This window comes from Tetrao urogallus (genome assembly GCF_951394365.1).
Source record: "Tetrao urogallus genome assembly, chromosome: 26".
Lineage (NCBI taxonomy): Eukaryota > Metazoa > Chordata > Aves > Galliformes > Phasianidae > Tetrao > Tetrao urogallus.
In genome coordinates, this window is record NC_136839.1 from 1,362,545 (window position 1) to 1,377,370 (window position 14,826).

At 64.5% G+C, this 14,826-nt stretch overlaps 1 protein-coding gene across 1 annotated transcript in view; it reads left to right on the forward strand.

Moving 5' to 3' along the window:
• Positions 1-5,936: 5,936 nt before the first annotated feature.
• TBKBP1 (TBK1 binding protein 1) overlaps positions 5,937-14,826 on the forward strand; it is a gene marked incomplete at both ends in the record, with an annotated part of 9,346 nt that continues 456 nt past the window's right edge. Inside the window, 8 exons of the mRNA XM_079547316.1 lie at positions 5,937-6,158; positions 6,225-6,347; positions 6,431-6,535; positions 7,685-7,835; positions 7,913-8,073; positions 8,152-8,201; positions 12,823-12,941; positions 13,263-13,990. Coding sequence (XP_079403442.1) covers positions 5,937-6,158; positions 6,225-6,347; positions 6,431-6,535; positions 7,685-7,835; positions 7,913-8,073; positions 8,152-8,201; positions 12,823-12,941; positions 13,263-13,990 — 1,659 coding nt within the window. The remainder of the gene's footprint in view (positions 6,159-6,224; positions 6,348-6,430; positions 6,536-7,684; positions 7,836-7,912; positions 8,074-8,151; positions 8,202-12,822; positions 12,942-13,262; positions 13,991-14,826) is intronic.

The window sequence follows — 14,826 nt, forward strand, 5'->3', positions numbered from 1 at the left end:
GAGAGGTGGCTGCTGGCTCCTCCAGGGGCTGAGCATCCAGCCTGTGTCCTTTGGGGGGTCAGCACAGCCCCCAGCCTCGGCGTTTTGCCCCCAGCTGGTTGATACCACAGGGGAAGGAGAACAGCAGCACCCAACGTGGCCCCCCCCTCCTCCCCAATCTCTTACCTTCGTTCTGTTTCTCACTCCCAGCAGCTCTTTTGGCTTCATCCCATCCGTTTCTCAGCTCTTTGGCTCCCGTCCACCTTCAGCCATCAACCCGTGCCCTGCTGCAGTGTCGCACCGGCGCTCCTCCCACCGCCTGCTGCTCATCGCGGTCGCACGGCACCCATCTCCAAACCCAGGGGTACGGCTGATCGATTTACTGCGCTCCCTTGTTTCCAGCACTTCTTAGGGAGCTGCTGCCCTCCCCACCCCCCCCCCAAATCAGCCACAGCCCCCGCAGAGCTCTGAGACGTGTGGGTGTGCGGCCACGCTTCCGTCTGCGGAGAGGGAGGTGATGGAGCTGTGTCAGCTGCTGTGTGCGCTGGGGATGGGGACATGGCCACGGGGGGCTGGGCTGGGCCTCCGTGTGGAGCTGGGGGCTGTGGGACTGGGCCTCCATGTGGGGCTGGGGGCTGCAGGACTGGGCCTCCATGTGGGGCTGGGGGCTGCGGGCCTGGGCCTCCATGTGGGGCTGGGGGCTGCGGGACTGGGCCTCCATGTGGGGCTGGGGGCTGTGGGACTGGGCCTCCATGTGGGGCTGGGGGCTGCAGGACTGGGCCTCCATGTGGGGCTGGGCCTTGTGCCAGGCTTCAGTGTATGCCTTGGGGACATGGCCTGGGCCTCAGGGGGGGAGCTGGGCTTCCATGTGGGACTGGGCCTTGGGGCCAGGCCTCAGTGTGGGATTTGGGGACAGGGCCTGGGCCATAGGGTGAGGCCTCAGGGAAGGGAGCTGGGCCTTGGAGCTGGGGTTGGACCTCAGGCAGGGCTTGGCGCCCAGGCCAGAGCTAGGCCTCAGGGCTGGACTCTGCCTCAGGGCCAGGAGCTGAGCCTCGGTGTGGGGCTGGTTAGGAGCTGGGCCCTGCTTTGGGGCCGGGCCTTGGCGCAGGGTCAGCCACGGGCCCTGCAGGGAGCAGAGCGGTGCTCGGCCTTCTGCTCCCAGAGATGCGACCCACAGCCCCACGTTGCAGCACGGGACTGGCGGCTGCCTTGTGAAGCTGCCTTGTTCCTGGGCTGAACAGTTTTTCATTTTCCAGCGTGTAGCAGTGGTGCATTTCCTCGCGTCAGGGATGGCGGGCACGGGAGGAAACGGCGCTGCCGTCAGCTGCCGAGGAGCGGCTTCCTGCCACAGAGTGGGATGGGAAGCAGCCGTGCTGCAGAACCTGGGCCCTGCTCTGCCGGGCTGGGAGAAACAGCTGTGGGCACCCAGTGCTGAGCAGGGGTGGATCTGCGAGGGCAATGGAGGGCTGTGGTGTCTTCCCAAGGCGCTGTGAGGGCGTCACCCCTCGCCTGCCCCCACCGGAGGCAGCACGGACGCTACGGAGCTGCACCGATGGAGACCCAGCGCTGCCTTTCTCAGTGCTGCAGCGGCTTGCTGCATGCATGGATGCATCTTACAGCTGGAGCTACGGCGGCTCGGAACCATCCAGTGCAGCTCCTGAGCCTCCCTCGGACATCACTTCCACGGGGACACCAGCGAGGCTCCGATCCCAGCTCTGTGCTGAGCAGAGCAGACGGAGCTCCATGCTCTGCTTCCACGCCAGGGCCGCTCTGCAGCCGGCACAGATCAACCGAGTGGAAAACGATCTGCGGCTTTCCGCTGTCAGCGGCCGCGCGGCAGGGCGATTAGGTTCTGTGCGCGAGGATGCATCTGCACTGGCCTAACCTCACTGCTCAAAATAGCACTTCTCCCAGCGTGGCTGCGGCTGACAGCGTAAATCCAGCTTCATGTTCCTGCGCTGGCGTGGTGCGAGCGAGCAGAAAGCGAGGGGAGAGGCGGCTGCTCAGCCCCATCCCAGCGCCCAGGTGGGGTTGGAGGCCCCTGCAGCCCCCACCTCCCTCCTCTGCGCGCACACGGGTGAGGACGCGCTGTTTTTCTTTGCGTCAAAATGAACTTCCGACCTGATGGAAAACCTGAATTTGCACTTCAAAGCGCTTTGCAGCAATCTGCGAGCGTGAGCAAGAGCCAGAGCTGATGCTCGGCATTTTTTCCAGGCCCCGTTTGTGGCGCAGCCCGGCCCTGTGCCCCCGCTGCCCCTTTGCTCCGTGCCCGCCGCCGGTCCCTCTTCTCTTGGCCGTGCTCCATCCTCCAAGCAGCTCCCAGCCCCGATGTTGTTGGCTCTGAAGTGCCCAGCACCGTGCTCAGATCTGCCTTCAGCCGTGAGGCTCTTGCTCCGTCACCCCCCCCAAGACCCTCTGCTGCAGGGCGGGGGTCCGGCCGTGTGCCAGCAGCTCCCCTCCTGCGCCGGCAGCCAAACTCCGAGTGACGTCTGCTGAATCACCGCCGCTCCGGCACGTCGCCATCCCAGCGATGATGCAGCTGCTCTATACATAGCCTGGGGGTCTGCATCGGGGTGTGGGGCCGGACCTGCAGCGCTGCCTATGCCAGGTGCTCCCTGTGGGGCCGGAGCTGCACGCTCAGCCTGAACTCCACGCTGTCCTCGCATCAACGCCTCTCCCTCAGCCCGGCATGAGCTGCAGCAGATGGTGGCGATGGGGATCGCTCTGTGCTGACATCTCCATCTTTCCTCCGCTGCAAGCACCTGAACGGGAGTGAAGTCAACCAAGTCATGAGCTGGGATGCAGCTCCTGGGCTCCATCTCCCACCTGGGGTCATGGGATGAAGCCTCAATGGGGATGCGCGTGTCTTTGGGGGCAGTGCCAGGGCTCTGTCTGTGCAGTGCTGTCTGTCCATGCAATGCTGTCTGTCCATGCAGTGCTGTCTGTCCGTGCAATGCTGTCTGTCCATGCAGTGCTGTCTGTCCGTGCAGTGCTGTCTGTCCATGCAGTGCTGTCTGTCTGTCCATGCAATGCTGTCTGTCCATGCAGTGCTGTCTGTCCGTGCAGTGCCACAGCTCTGTCCACGCAGTGCTGTGTGTCTGTCAGTGCAGTGCCGTCCATGCAGTGCCGGGGCTCTGTCTGTGCAGTGCTGTCTGTCCGTGCAATGCTGTCTGTCTGTCCATGCAGTGCTGTCCGTGCAATGCCATCTCTCTCCAGCTGCTCCCTGTCTCTCTGACCGCCGGGCTGCTGTTGCCCCCCGCTCCCCCCATCGCCCCGCAGCCGAACGCAGAGCATCTGTTAATAAACCACGAGCAGCAACGTGGGGTGAAAGAAAAAAATAAACCAACAACCAACAAACCACCACCACAAAAATCATCCGTATTTCCGTAATGGAAGCGGCTCCGAGAGAACAATTCAGGGAATAAAATGTTCTCCCCGCCCCCCACCGCGCACGGCTGCGGCTCGGCTCAGCTCTCGGCCCCACCGCCCCGTGCGGACGGGGATGGAGAGGAGCCCCCCGAGGGGCCGCCCGGCTCCGCTCCCACCGGGCTGCGTGGGGCGCTGCCCCGCTGGGGGTCGGCGTCGGGGGGCGGCCCTCAGCGGAGCCGGACGGACGGACGGACGGACTCGGGTCGGGGCGGTACCGGCGCGGCCCGGGGGGAGGGCGCTGGCGGCCGCCCGGCGCCCACGTGGTTTCGCGGTGTCTCCGGAGCGGAAGAAACGGCGGTCGGGGCCGGGGCTGCGGCGGGGGCGGCGGGGACCGGGGCGGGACCGACACCGGGGCCGGGGGGAAGGGAAAGGAACGGAAGGAGCCGCAGCCCGGCGGGCGCCGCAGCGCAGCGCATCCCGGTGCAGCGCAGCGCATCCCGGTGCAGCGCATCCCGTGCGTCGCCGCGCAGCGCCGGTGAGTGCGGGCCCTGGGCCGGGGGCGGGCGATGCGGGAGGGGAACCGGGCTCCCCCCTCTGCCCGGCGGCTCCCGGCCTCCTCCGGCCCGTTCCTGCTGCCTTTACCGTTGCCGTTCCCGTTGCCGTCCCTCCCCCGGCCCGGCCCCCTCCCGTTCCGGCCCCTTTTCCATCCCCGCCGCCATCCTCGCCCGCCTCCCCACCCCCGGCCCCGCTTTGTCCCCGGCGCTGCTCATCTCGGCCCCTCTGCGCCTTTGTCCCCGTCTCCATCCCCGCCTCTCCCGGCCCATCCCGGGCCCCGTTCCAGCCCCCCCCCCTTCCCCCCCCGCCCCGGTGCCGTGCGCGCTCCCCGAGGCCGCGGTGGACGGGAGGGGGGAGAGGGGGGGAAGCGGGGGGAAGGGTCCGGGGCAGCATCAGGGCGGGGGGCTTTGGGGGTCTCCGGGCCTCCCGCGGCCTCGTGTGCACGCACGTGTGCCCCGCAGCCTCGTGCCCCGCCGTGCTCCCCGTGCTGCACCGGGGCCCTCCGGAGCACCGCCGGCGGGAGCGGGGCGCACGCTGCCGTGTGCCTTGCACGCCCATTTGCATGCCGCTTTGTGCACTCCCATTTGTACGTTGCTTTGCATGCCCATTTGCATGTCCGTTCACAACCCCCTTCTGCACGCCCCCTTCGTGTTGACTTGGAGCCGTGGAGCCTCCAGCCCCAGTGCAGTGGGCAGAGATGGGCGCTGGGCCCCGCTGCCCAGCATTGTCCCATCCCCATTCCCTGTTCCCCCCTTCCCATCTCCGTTCCCACCCCCATTCCCCCATCCCTAATCCCTCATCCCCATCCCCATTCTGCCATTCCCCCATTCCCCCGTTGTCCCGTCCCCCCTCCCACAGCCCCAATTTCCATCTCTTTCCAGAAGGGCTGACCACCGGGAATAAGGGGGCAGCAACAGCAGCGTGGAACCCCACAAACTCCCTCTGTGATCCCCAGAACCCAATGCCTGCTGTGCTGCCTCCTGCTGAGCCCCCGCTGCCCCCCACCCTCACCTGAGCCCTGGCACTTGTGCCGCAGCCCTGCCCAGCCTGCATCACCTCGCCCCGCTCACGGGGCCCACTGCAAGGCAAGTGGTGATTTGGGGGGGGGGCCTGGGGGAAACTGAGTCACAGGAGGGCCAGGCAGGGGGCTCAGCACCCCAATGGGAACCTTGGCACCACCATGCAGCCCTCCTGGGGTCTCGCTTTGAGGGAGCCTCCAGGCAATTTTGCACGTTTTTGTGCATGCCTCAGTTTCCCCACGGGGAAATGACGATGCCTGAGCTGGGGGGTGGAGGGGGGCAGCCCTGTCCCTCCATCACTATCTGGGGGGGGGGGTGATTTAAAGCCCTGATGGTGATGCGGGACTGCAGTGCCGGGGGTTGGTCTGCATTTCGTGCCCCTCATCCCATCAGAGGCTGCACGATGCCCCCTCCCCCCCCCCCCCCAAGGCAGCCCACGACCCCAGGAGCTGCGGTGTGGAGCAGTCAGTGTCCCTGTCGTCCCCCCCCCAGCTCTGGGAGGGGCTCAATGGCCGGGTTTGGCCTCAGGCTGTCCCCGCCGCACCCTGCAGCGCTCGCTTCCCGTTCCTGCCTGCTGCCATGAATTATTTGTGTGGCCGCAGCTCCCGGATGAGGCCGGGACTGGGGTGAGCCGCGGGCACACGTCCTCCATCCCCGTGCTGGTATATAGGGCAGCTCTGCTCCGTGTGTGTGTGTGTGGGAGGGTGGGAAGCAGCTCGCGTGCGTCGCGAGGTGGGAGTCGGCGGCGCCGGCCTCTATTTCTGGCACTCAGCTCCTTGGGGGGCGTTGGGAAAGTCACCACGGTCGGTCCCCCCCCCTCCGGGATGCTCACTGCCACCCCAGCTCCATGATGCTGGTGCTCTGCAGGCTGCTGGGACCCCTCTGTTCCCATTCATTGTGGGGTGGCATGCGGCTGCTGTCCCCTCCTTGCTGCTCGGTGGCCCTGGGAGGGCTGTGGGGCTGCTTCCCCCCCCCCATCTCACTGGGTCCCCCAGGCAGAACTCACACTGTGCCATGGACTCCATGTTCGAGGACGACATCAGCATCCTGACACCAGAGGCTTTGGGGCCGGATGAAGACTGGCTGGACAGCCCCAACACCGACCTGTCGGGGGAGATGTGCTCCGCGTCCCATTTTGCCCTCATCACTGCATACGATGACATCAAGAACCGCCTGAGCGGGCTGGAGAGGGAGAACTCCACGCTCAAACGGCGCCTGAAGATGTATGAGGTCAAGGTGAGAGCTTTGGGGTGAGGCTGGGGAGGGGTTTTGGGGCCGGGGTCCCGCTGACGCTCTGTGCAGTGCCCGCTGCTCGGCGAGTTCGGAGAGGAGCACATCTTCTCCATCTATGAGGCCAAGGAGACGTCGCTGCTCAAGAGTGAGAAGGCATCGCTGCAGCAGCAGCTCAACCAGTTCCAACACGAGGTGCGTGGGGGGGGGGGAGGGGGGGTACTGGGAGCTTTGGAGGTTCCTCGGATGGGTGTTGAGCCCCCCGCCCTGTCCTGCAGCTGGAGAAGAGCAAGGAGCGCGAGGAGCAGCTGGATGAGATGATCCAGGCCTATGAGAAGCTGTGTGTGGAGAAGGCAGACCTGGAGTCAGAGCTGGGCGAGATGGTGGGCATCGTGGGGATGGCATTGTGGGGATGGCATTGTGGGGATGGCATTGTGGGGATGGCATTGTGGGGATGGCATTGTGGGGATGGCACTGTGGGGATGGCATTGTGGGGATGGCATTGTGGGGATGGCATTGTGGGGATGGCACTGTGGGGATGGCATTGTGGGGATGGTATTGTGGGGATGGCACTGTGGGGATGGCACTGTGGGGATGGCACTGTGGGGATGGTATTGTGGGGATGGCATTGTGGGGATGGCATTGTGGGGATGGCACTGTGGGGATGGCATTGTGGGGATGGTATTGTGGGGATGGCATTGTGGGGATGGCATTGTGGGGATGGCACTGTGGGGATGGCATTGTGGGGATGGTATTGTGGGGATGGCATTGTGGGGATGGCATTGTGGGGATGGCATTGTGGGGATGGCACTGTGGGGATGGCATTGTGGGGATGGCACTGTGGGGATGGCATTGTGGGGATGGCATTGTGGGGATGGCACTGTGGGGATGGCATTGTGGGGATGGTATTGTGGGGATGGCACTGTGGGGATGGCATTGTGGGGATGGCATTGTGGGGATGGCATCGTGGGGATGGCACTGTGGGGATGGCATTGTGGGGATGGCATTGTGGGGATGGCATTGTGGGGATGGCATTGTGGGGATGGCATCTTGGGGATGGCATTGTGGGGATGGCACTGTGGGGATGGCATTGTGGGGATGGCATTGTGGGGATGGCACTGTGGGGATGGCATTGTGGGGATGGCACCGTGGGGATGGCACTGTGATGACACGATGGAGCTTCAGGGTCCCCTTCCCCAGCTGACAAACCCACTCCTGTCCCAGCGAGCTGCAGTGGTTGTTGGTGACACTGCTGTGGCTTGGATGGGGGCTGCAGTGACACAGGGCTGGGGGCTGATGGGGTTTCCATGTGGTTCTGGGGCTGTGTTGGGGTTTTTATCCCTGCTGTGCCCAACGGTCCTCCCAGCTCCCCACTGTAGCACCCTGCGCTTGGGTTCGCTGCAGGGCAAGCAATGCTCTGCAAACCCCACAGTGCTGCCCTGCCCCGGGGACAGCATCCCACCTCCAGCTGATGTGGGTCAGGGTGAGGCAGGGGGCGATGGGGCTCACCCTTATGTCCCCCCCCCCGGCAGCGGGCGCTGGTGGAGACGCACCTGAGCCGCATCCGGAGCTTGGAGCAGCAGCTGCGGCAGCGCGAGAGCAACCCTTTCCCTGGGGTTGGCCCGCTGCCTGGCCAGGAGGTGCCTTTTCTCTCCCTGCACCCCAACCCTGGCCTCAGCCACGGTGAGCTGCCCCCCACTCCCCCCTTCCCCCAGCATCATTCTGTGCCTTTGGGGCTGAGAAACGCTCCGTGTCCGCAGTGCTGGAGCGCCCGGGGGGGTGGCCGAGCCGTGGGCTGGAGGCTGAGCTGGAGGCAGCGCGGCAGGAGGCGCAGCGTGCGCAGCACCGTGAGGAGCACCTGAAGGCTGAGTGTGAGCGGCTGCAGCTGGAGCTGAAGCACCTGCAGGACAGCCGGCAGCAGGTAGGGAGTGGTGGGCTGCAGCCCCATGGGGGGTCAGGGGGGAGTGGGAGTTCATGGTGCATCCCGTCCCGTCCCCAGGAGCAGTCAGAGCGGGACATGGCCTGGGTGAAGAAAATGGGCGATGACCAGTAAGTGTGTGCAGGGTGCTGGGGTGGGATGGAATATGATGGGGTGAGGTGGTGGGATGTGGTGGGATGGATAGGATGGGATGGGATGGGATAGAATGTTGTGGGATGAGATGTTGGGGTGGGATGGGATGGGATGGGATGGGATGGGATGAGATGATGGGATGGGATGGGATGGGATGGGATGGGATGGAATATGATGGGGTGAGGTGATGGGATGTGATGGGATGGATGGGATGGAAGATAATGGGGTGAGGTGATGGGATGGGATGGGATGGGATGGGATGGGATGGGATGGGATGGGATGGATGGGATGGAATATAATAGGGTGAGGTGATGGGATGGGATGGGATGGGATGGGATGGATGGGATGGAATATAATGGGGTGAGGTGATGGGATGGGATGGGATGGGATGGGATGGGATGGATGGGATGGAATATAATGGGGTGAGGTGATGGGATGGGATGGGATGGGATGGGATGGGATGGGATGGGATGGATGGGATGGGATGGAATGGAATGTTGTGGGATGAGATGTTGGGGTGGGATGCAGTGGGATGGGATGGAATATAACGGGATGGGATGATAGGATGGGATGTGATGCTATGATGGGTTGCGCTGTGATGGGATAGATGGGGTGGGATGGGATGAGATGGGGCACAGTGATGGGATGTAATGGGATGGATAGGGTGGGATGCCATGCGACGGAATGGGATGGATGGGATGGGACAGAGGGGATGGGATGAGCTGTGGTGAGACGGGATGCAATGTCTGGGCCGAGTTGCAATGCAATGGCATGAGATGCGGTGGGATGGATGGGCTGGGGGCTCATGGGATGCCCTGTGCGGCACCGCTCCACGCGGACACCCTCTGCTCCATCACCTCCTTACGGGCAGGGCTGGGGGCGCCGTCCCTCCTCCCTTTTTCCCCCTCCTCTTTCGGGGCTCTGCGCCGTGCGGGGAGCCGCCACTGCCCGCAGAGGGCGCCGTTGCCACGCAGCACCGCGCAGCACCGCACCGCGCCGAGCCCCATCGGCGCCCCACGCTTGGCGGCCCCGGCTGCGCTCTCGCTGTGCCGTCCCGGGGCGCTGGGACGCGGGGGGGTTGGAAGGCTTTGCTCCCGTTCCCCCCCCGGGCTGTGACGGATTCGGCCGCACCTCACATCGCATCTCCCTGGGCGCGTGGGGCAGCGCGGAGCTGTGGACAGATCGGAGCTGACGTTCAGGGCGCGGGCTGGGAAGGCGCCGTATTTCTTTCCCCCCCCCCCCCCCTTCCTTTTTCTCGCCCCGACGGATGCTTTTGCTGTTTCTGCTCTCCGATCCGCACTGAGTTCCACCCCTCCATCCCCGAGCACCCGCAGGCCTTCCCCGTTCATTCACTTCAGGTTTGCAAAGCTCAGCCCCGCTCTGCCTGCGGACCCCCCGCGCACAGCCCCCCTCCAACAGCTCCACGCTCCATTTATCAGCTCTTCTCTGCTCAGGATGGGGAAACTGAGGCACCACCAGCCCCACACCCCACACCAACCCCCTTTCCCAGGGCAGATCCCCTTCCCCAGCGCTGTGCTTTGTCCTCCCCGGAGCTTTTCTTGTAAATAAGGCCCTTTTTGGTAACTGCCCCCTTTCCACTTTTCGGCGCTGTGCGCCTTCCATCTCCGGGTGACTTCTCTTTCTTTCTTTCTCCAGATGAGTCACCCTGCCTCTGTAGTGCAGCCGCAAGGGCAGCAGGGTTGGGGTTTGACTCACACCCCCCCCTATGGCAGAGCTGCCTTTTGTTGTGGGGGCGACGGCCGCTGCCCCACCTGCTCCTTTTTGGGGCTGAAAGCCTTTTTGTGCCAACTCCCAGCGCGGCACCGCGAAGCCCTGCGCCTGCGCTGCTGTGGATGGGAGCACTGGTGGCTTTTTCCTTGTTACCCTCATGTTTTGCCCCTCGTTGGCTGTTCCCAACCAAACCAAACCGAAGGGTTCTTCCTCAGTTGGGGCTGCAGGATCCCATTGCATAGAGCAGCACCCGGGGGGAGAGGAAGGGTTGTTGCAGGGTCTGTCCTGGTTGAGATCTCCAACAGTGGCAATGCTGCAAACCATGGCTGTGTCCTGCCCTCCCGTGCCACTTTTTGGTAGGATTTTGTGGCTTGTAATGGGATTTTATGGCTTGTAATGGGATTTTATGGCTTGTGGTGCATCTCCAGGAATCCAACCCGTGGTTCCCTTGGTGCACAGGGTCACGGTGGCACCTCAAGGACACCCCCAGCCCCTCTGTTTTGCTGTGCCACCCCACGTCACCCCCTGCACATGGCACAGGGAGCAAACCCCCAGCCTGGTAGGCATTGGGGTGATGCAGGAAGGTGAACCCCAAGGAGCAGCTTGGAGTGCTGGAGGGGTTGGGAGGCAGAAGTCACATGCCTGGCTGCCCCCCCCTTCCCCCTTCAGCCCTTTGCATGCTCTCCCCCTGCCCACCCTCTGCCCACACGCAGATAGCAGATAAGCTGTGGTTTGTGCTTTCATTTAAGGGCTGGCTCTTGTTTTCTGGGTGCAGGGCCACTTTCCCCCCCCCCTGCCCCCCATGCAGCCACAGGTCCCACATTGAGGACAGCCTCCCCAACAAGCTTGTTGCTCGGGCAGGGGGCTGTACCCCACTCCTGCTGCAGCACTGGGGGGCAGGGGGGCTGCAGGGAGGAGCCCCAATGCTGGCACTGATGCTGGGGGGCCCTCTGTGGTTGGGCACGATGCAGTGTGGTTGACATCTCGTGTGTCAATGGCACCGTGGGGGGAAGCGACACGGGCAGCTCCCTCTGCAGCCCCCTGTTCCTTTGTAGGGCTGGGGGGCCTTGGGCTGTGCACCACGGGACCCCCAGAGCTTCCACTGGAGGTGAACCAAGGGGAGAAGCTGCTGGAAGGTGCTGGTTTTGTTCTGAACGAGCCGTTCCTCCCCCCATAAGTTGGGCGCTTACACCGAGAGGGGAGCAGTGGGGGGGTGCATCAATCCCTACCCTCCCAGCCACCCCACGGCGTCCCGCTGTGCTCCCACTGCTGTCCCCAGCCCTCCCCAGGCTGTGCCATCGCTCTGGGCTCACGAGAGACCCAAAGGTGACCTGGGGGAGGGGGGGTAAAGGGGCACTTTGGTGCTGCCAGGAGCCCCACAGGATCCTGGCCCAGCAGCGGTGCTCCCCGACACTTTCGGGGCTGTGGGCGGCTGAGTTTTCAGCAGCTGTTTTGTTCTCACGTCTTATCTGCAGTTACGTATCAAATGCCACTTTTTATCCTGAAACAGCGATATTTTTTTTTTGGGGGGGGGGGTGTTGGGGGGAGGTGGAAGCTTTACACCAACCCTATCCAAAAACTCCTGGCTCCTGGAGGGACCCACTGTGCCGCCCGCTGCCTCCACCCCATCGCATCGCCTGCTGTGGGGTCGGTGTGGGGCTGGGGGCTGCTCCTCACCCCCCCAACCCCCCCCAGCCCCGCTCTGTGCGCTCCTCCACCCCAACGTTGTGGTTTTCACGCTTCCTCCCTGTGCTGCAGAGGCTCTGGGGTGGCCCCGGGGTGCTCCGCTCGGCCAAAATCTGGCAGTGGGGCTTCAGCTGCCCCCTCCCTCCCCCCTCAACCCCGCTGTGGGGTGCGGTGCAGTGTGGGGCTCTGTGGGTTGCAGCTTGTGGTGCTGGCACCGATGGATCTCAGTGTGTTATGGGGGGAAACTGAGGCACGGGCTGACGCTGGGAGGATGGAGCTGTGCTCCTTGGGGAGCACATGATGCCCATGGGGTATGGGGGGATGTGGGGCTCACAGCTGGTGGTGCTGAATGAAGTGTGGGTGAGGTGGGGTGGGATATGTCCTGCGTGGTCCCCTCGGTGACACCCAGCAGAGCCGTGGGGCCACTGGGGACGTGAGTGACATGGGGATCCAGTGGGGCAGCTGGGGAGCTCTTCTTGTCCTTCTCCTACTGCTTTTTTCCTTTTCCTCTCCTCTCCTCTCCTCTCCTCTCCTCTCCTCTCCTCTCCTCTCCTCTCCTCTCCTCTCCTCTCCTCTCCTCTCCTCTCCTCTCCTCTCCTCTCCTCTCCTCTCCTCTCCTCTCCTCTCCTCTCCTCTCCTCTCCTCTCCTCTCCTCTCCTCTCCTCTCCCTTTCCAATTCACTTCCTTTCCTCTTCCCTTCCTCTCCCCTTCGTCTTCCCTTCTTCTTCCCTTTCCATTCCCCCTTCTTTTCCCCTTCTCTCTTTCCCCCACACAACCTCACAGTCCAGCAGCACAGGGCAGCGCCCTGTCGGCTGCAGTTACGCACAGCAGCTCCCGGTGCCCGCGGTGTCACAGCAGCTCACGTCACCTTGCTGGGCTCACCGAGCCTGACAGCCCCGCGGGTACCACAGGAGATGGGTTCTCCCTTCACATCACCACAGAGAATCTGTTTTTTAACAGCGACACCCAACTTGAGGAAGATCTGATGACTTTGGCAGGGCCTTTAGGGAAGCCGTTGGGAAGCGCCGCGTCCGTGCTGCTGCTTCTCCCAGCACCTGGGGCAGCAACGCGTGGCCACAGCTTTTCCCTTTTGAGTGCAAAAGTCCAAGTTTGGGGGGAGTTTGGTGGTGGTGCCAGGAGGGCCGTGCATTGTCCTGTGTGACAACTCTGTCCTTGACACAGGGTGAACCTGGCGCTGGCCTACACGGAGCTGACGGAGGAGCTGTGCCGCCTGCGCAACCTCAGCTCCCTGCAGAGCCAGATCCTGCGTGCGCTGCTGCAGGAGAAGAGCCTCAACGGTGGTAAGGAGGGGGGCAGCCTGGGGTGATGGGGCTGTAAGAAACAGAGGGCGCTGGCTGCCTTCCCCCTGGGGTTGGTGCGGAGCTCCTGCTTCATCCGTCCCGTGAGCATCCGTCCTGAGAGCGCCCACCCTGTCAGCATCCCTGCTGCGAGCCCCGCTCCTGGGGACTGCCAGCCCATGGGCGTCCGTCCTGCGGCCATCGCTCCATCCCATAACCGCCCCTCCTGCCAGCCCCCCCCCCGTGCCACCCAACACAAGCAGGAGGAACGCTGCCCACCTGACGGGGGGATTTCCTGTGCCCCCTCCCTCCTTCTCCCCGCAGGTCAGCGCCATTCTCCTCTGTCTCAGTGCCATTCCCCAGCCCAGCAGCGCCGCTCGCCCGCCCCGCAGTGCCCCTCGCCCGCTCCCGGCCGCCCTCCGGCCCCTCAATGCCAATCCCCGGCGCTGCAGCGGCGCTCACCGGCCCCTCAGTGCCAATCTCCAGCCCAGCAGCGCCGTTCACCCGCCCCGGGACCCTGCCAGTCTCCGGCCCAGCAGCGCCGTTCGCCCGTGCCCCCCTCCAGCCCCTCGCCCGCCCCGCAGCGCCGCTCCCCGGCCCCACCTCCGTGCCCATCCCCGGCGTCGGCGTCTCCGCACCGCCTGCCCGGCGAGAGGATGGAGCTGGGCTACGCCAAACCCTCCAGCCGCCACATCAAGGCCGGCTTCCAGGGCCGTCGCAGCTACTCGGAGGTGACCAACGTGGCCCCGTATCAGCAGAGCCGCGCGCTCTGGCTGCAGCCCGAAGCTTCCACGCTCCCCAAGCACCGGCCCTACGGTGAGGTGTACCTGGGGGGGGCGGGGGCGCCGCTGAGCGCCCGGGAGCCCTTCGAGGAGCACCTGCGCTTTGAGAAGCAGTCATCAGATGAGGAGGACTGGGCGGACCCCGGACCTCCCAGCCCCGAGGCCGGGGCCGTGCGCTGTGCCTCCTTCTGTGCCGGATTCCCCATCCCTGACCGGACGGCTGCTGCCTATGCCAGAGCTGAGCACGCCCAGTCCTGGCCCTCTATCAATGTAAGCGGGACCCCCGCCCACCCCCGGGGCGCTGTGCGATGGCTGGAGGGTGGGGGGGGGGGGTCAGGGACCCCCAAACCTGCAGCATGCCTCGGTTTGTCCTGTGGGTCCCCAACCTGTGCCATGCGAGGGAGGGGGAGCAGGGGGTGATGGGGACGAGGGATGATGGGGATGGGGGGTGATGGGGATGGGGGGTGATGGGGATGGGGGGTGATTGGGTTGGGGGGTGATGGGGATGGGGGTTGATGGGGATGGGGGGTGATGGGGATGGGGGTTGATGGGGATGGGGGGTGATGGGGATGGGAGATGATTGGGACGAGGGATGCATTGGGAAGGGGGGTGATGGGGATGGGGGGTGATGGGATGGGGGATGATGGCGATGGGGGGTGATGGGGATGGGGGGTGATGGGGATGGGGGGTGATTGGATGGGGGGTGATGGGGATGGGGGTTGATGGGGATGGGGATGATTGGGATGGGGGTGATGGGGATGGGGGGTGATGGGGATGGGGGTTGATGGGGATGGGGGATGATGGGGACGGGGGATGATGGGGACGGGGGATAATTGGGATGGGGGGTGATGGGGATGGGGGGTGATGGGGATGGGGGTTGATGGGGATGGGGGATGATGGGGATGGGGGTTGATGGGGATGGGGGGTGATTGGGAGGGGGGATGATTGGGACGAGGGATGATTGGGAAGGGGGGTGATGGGGATGGGGATGATGGGATGGGGGATGATTGGATGGGGTTGATGGGGATGGGGGATGATTGGGATGGGGGTGATGGGGATGGGGGTTGATGGGGATGGGGGGTGATGGGGATGGGGGTTGATTGGGT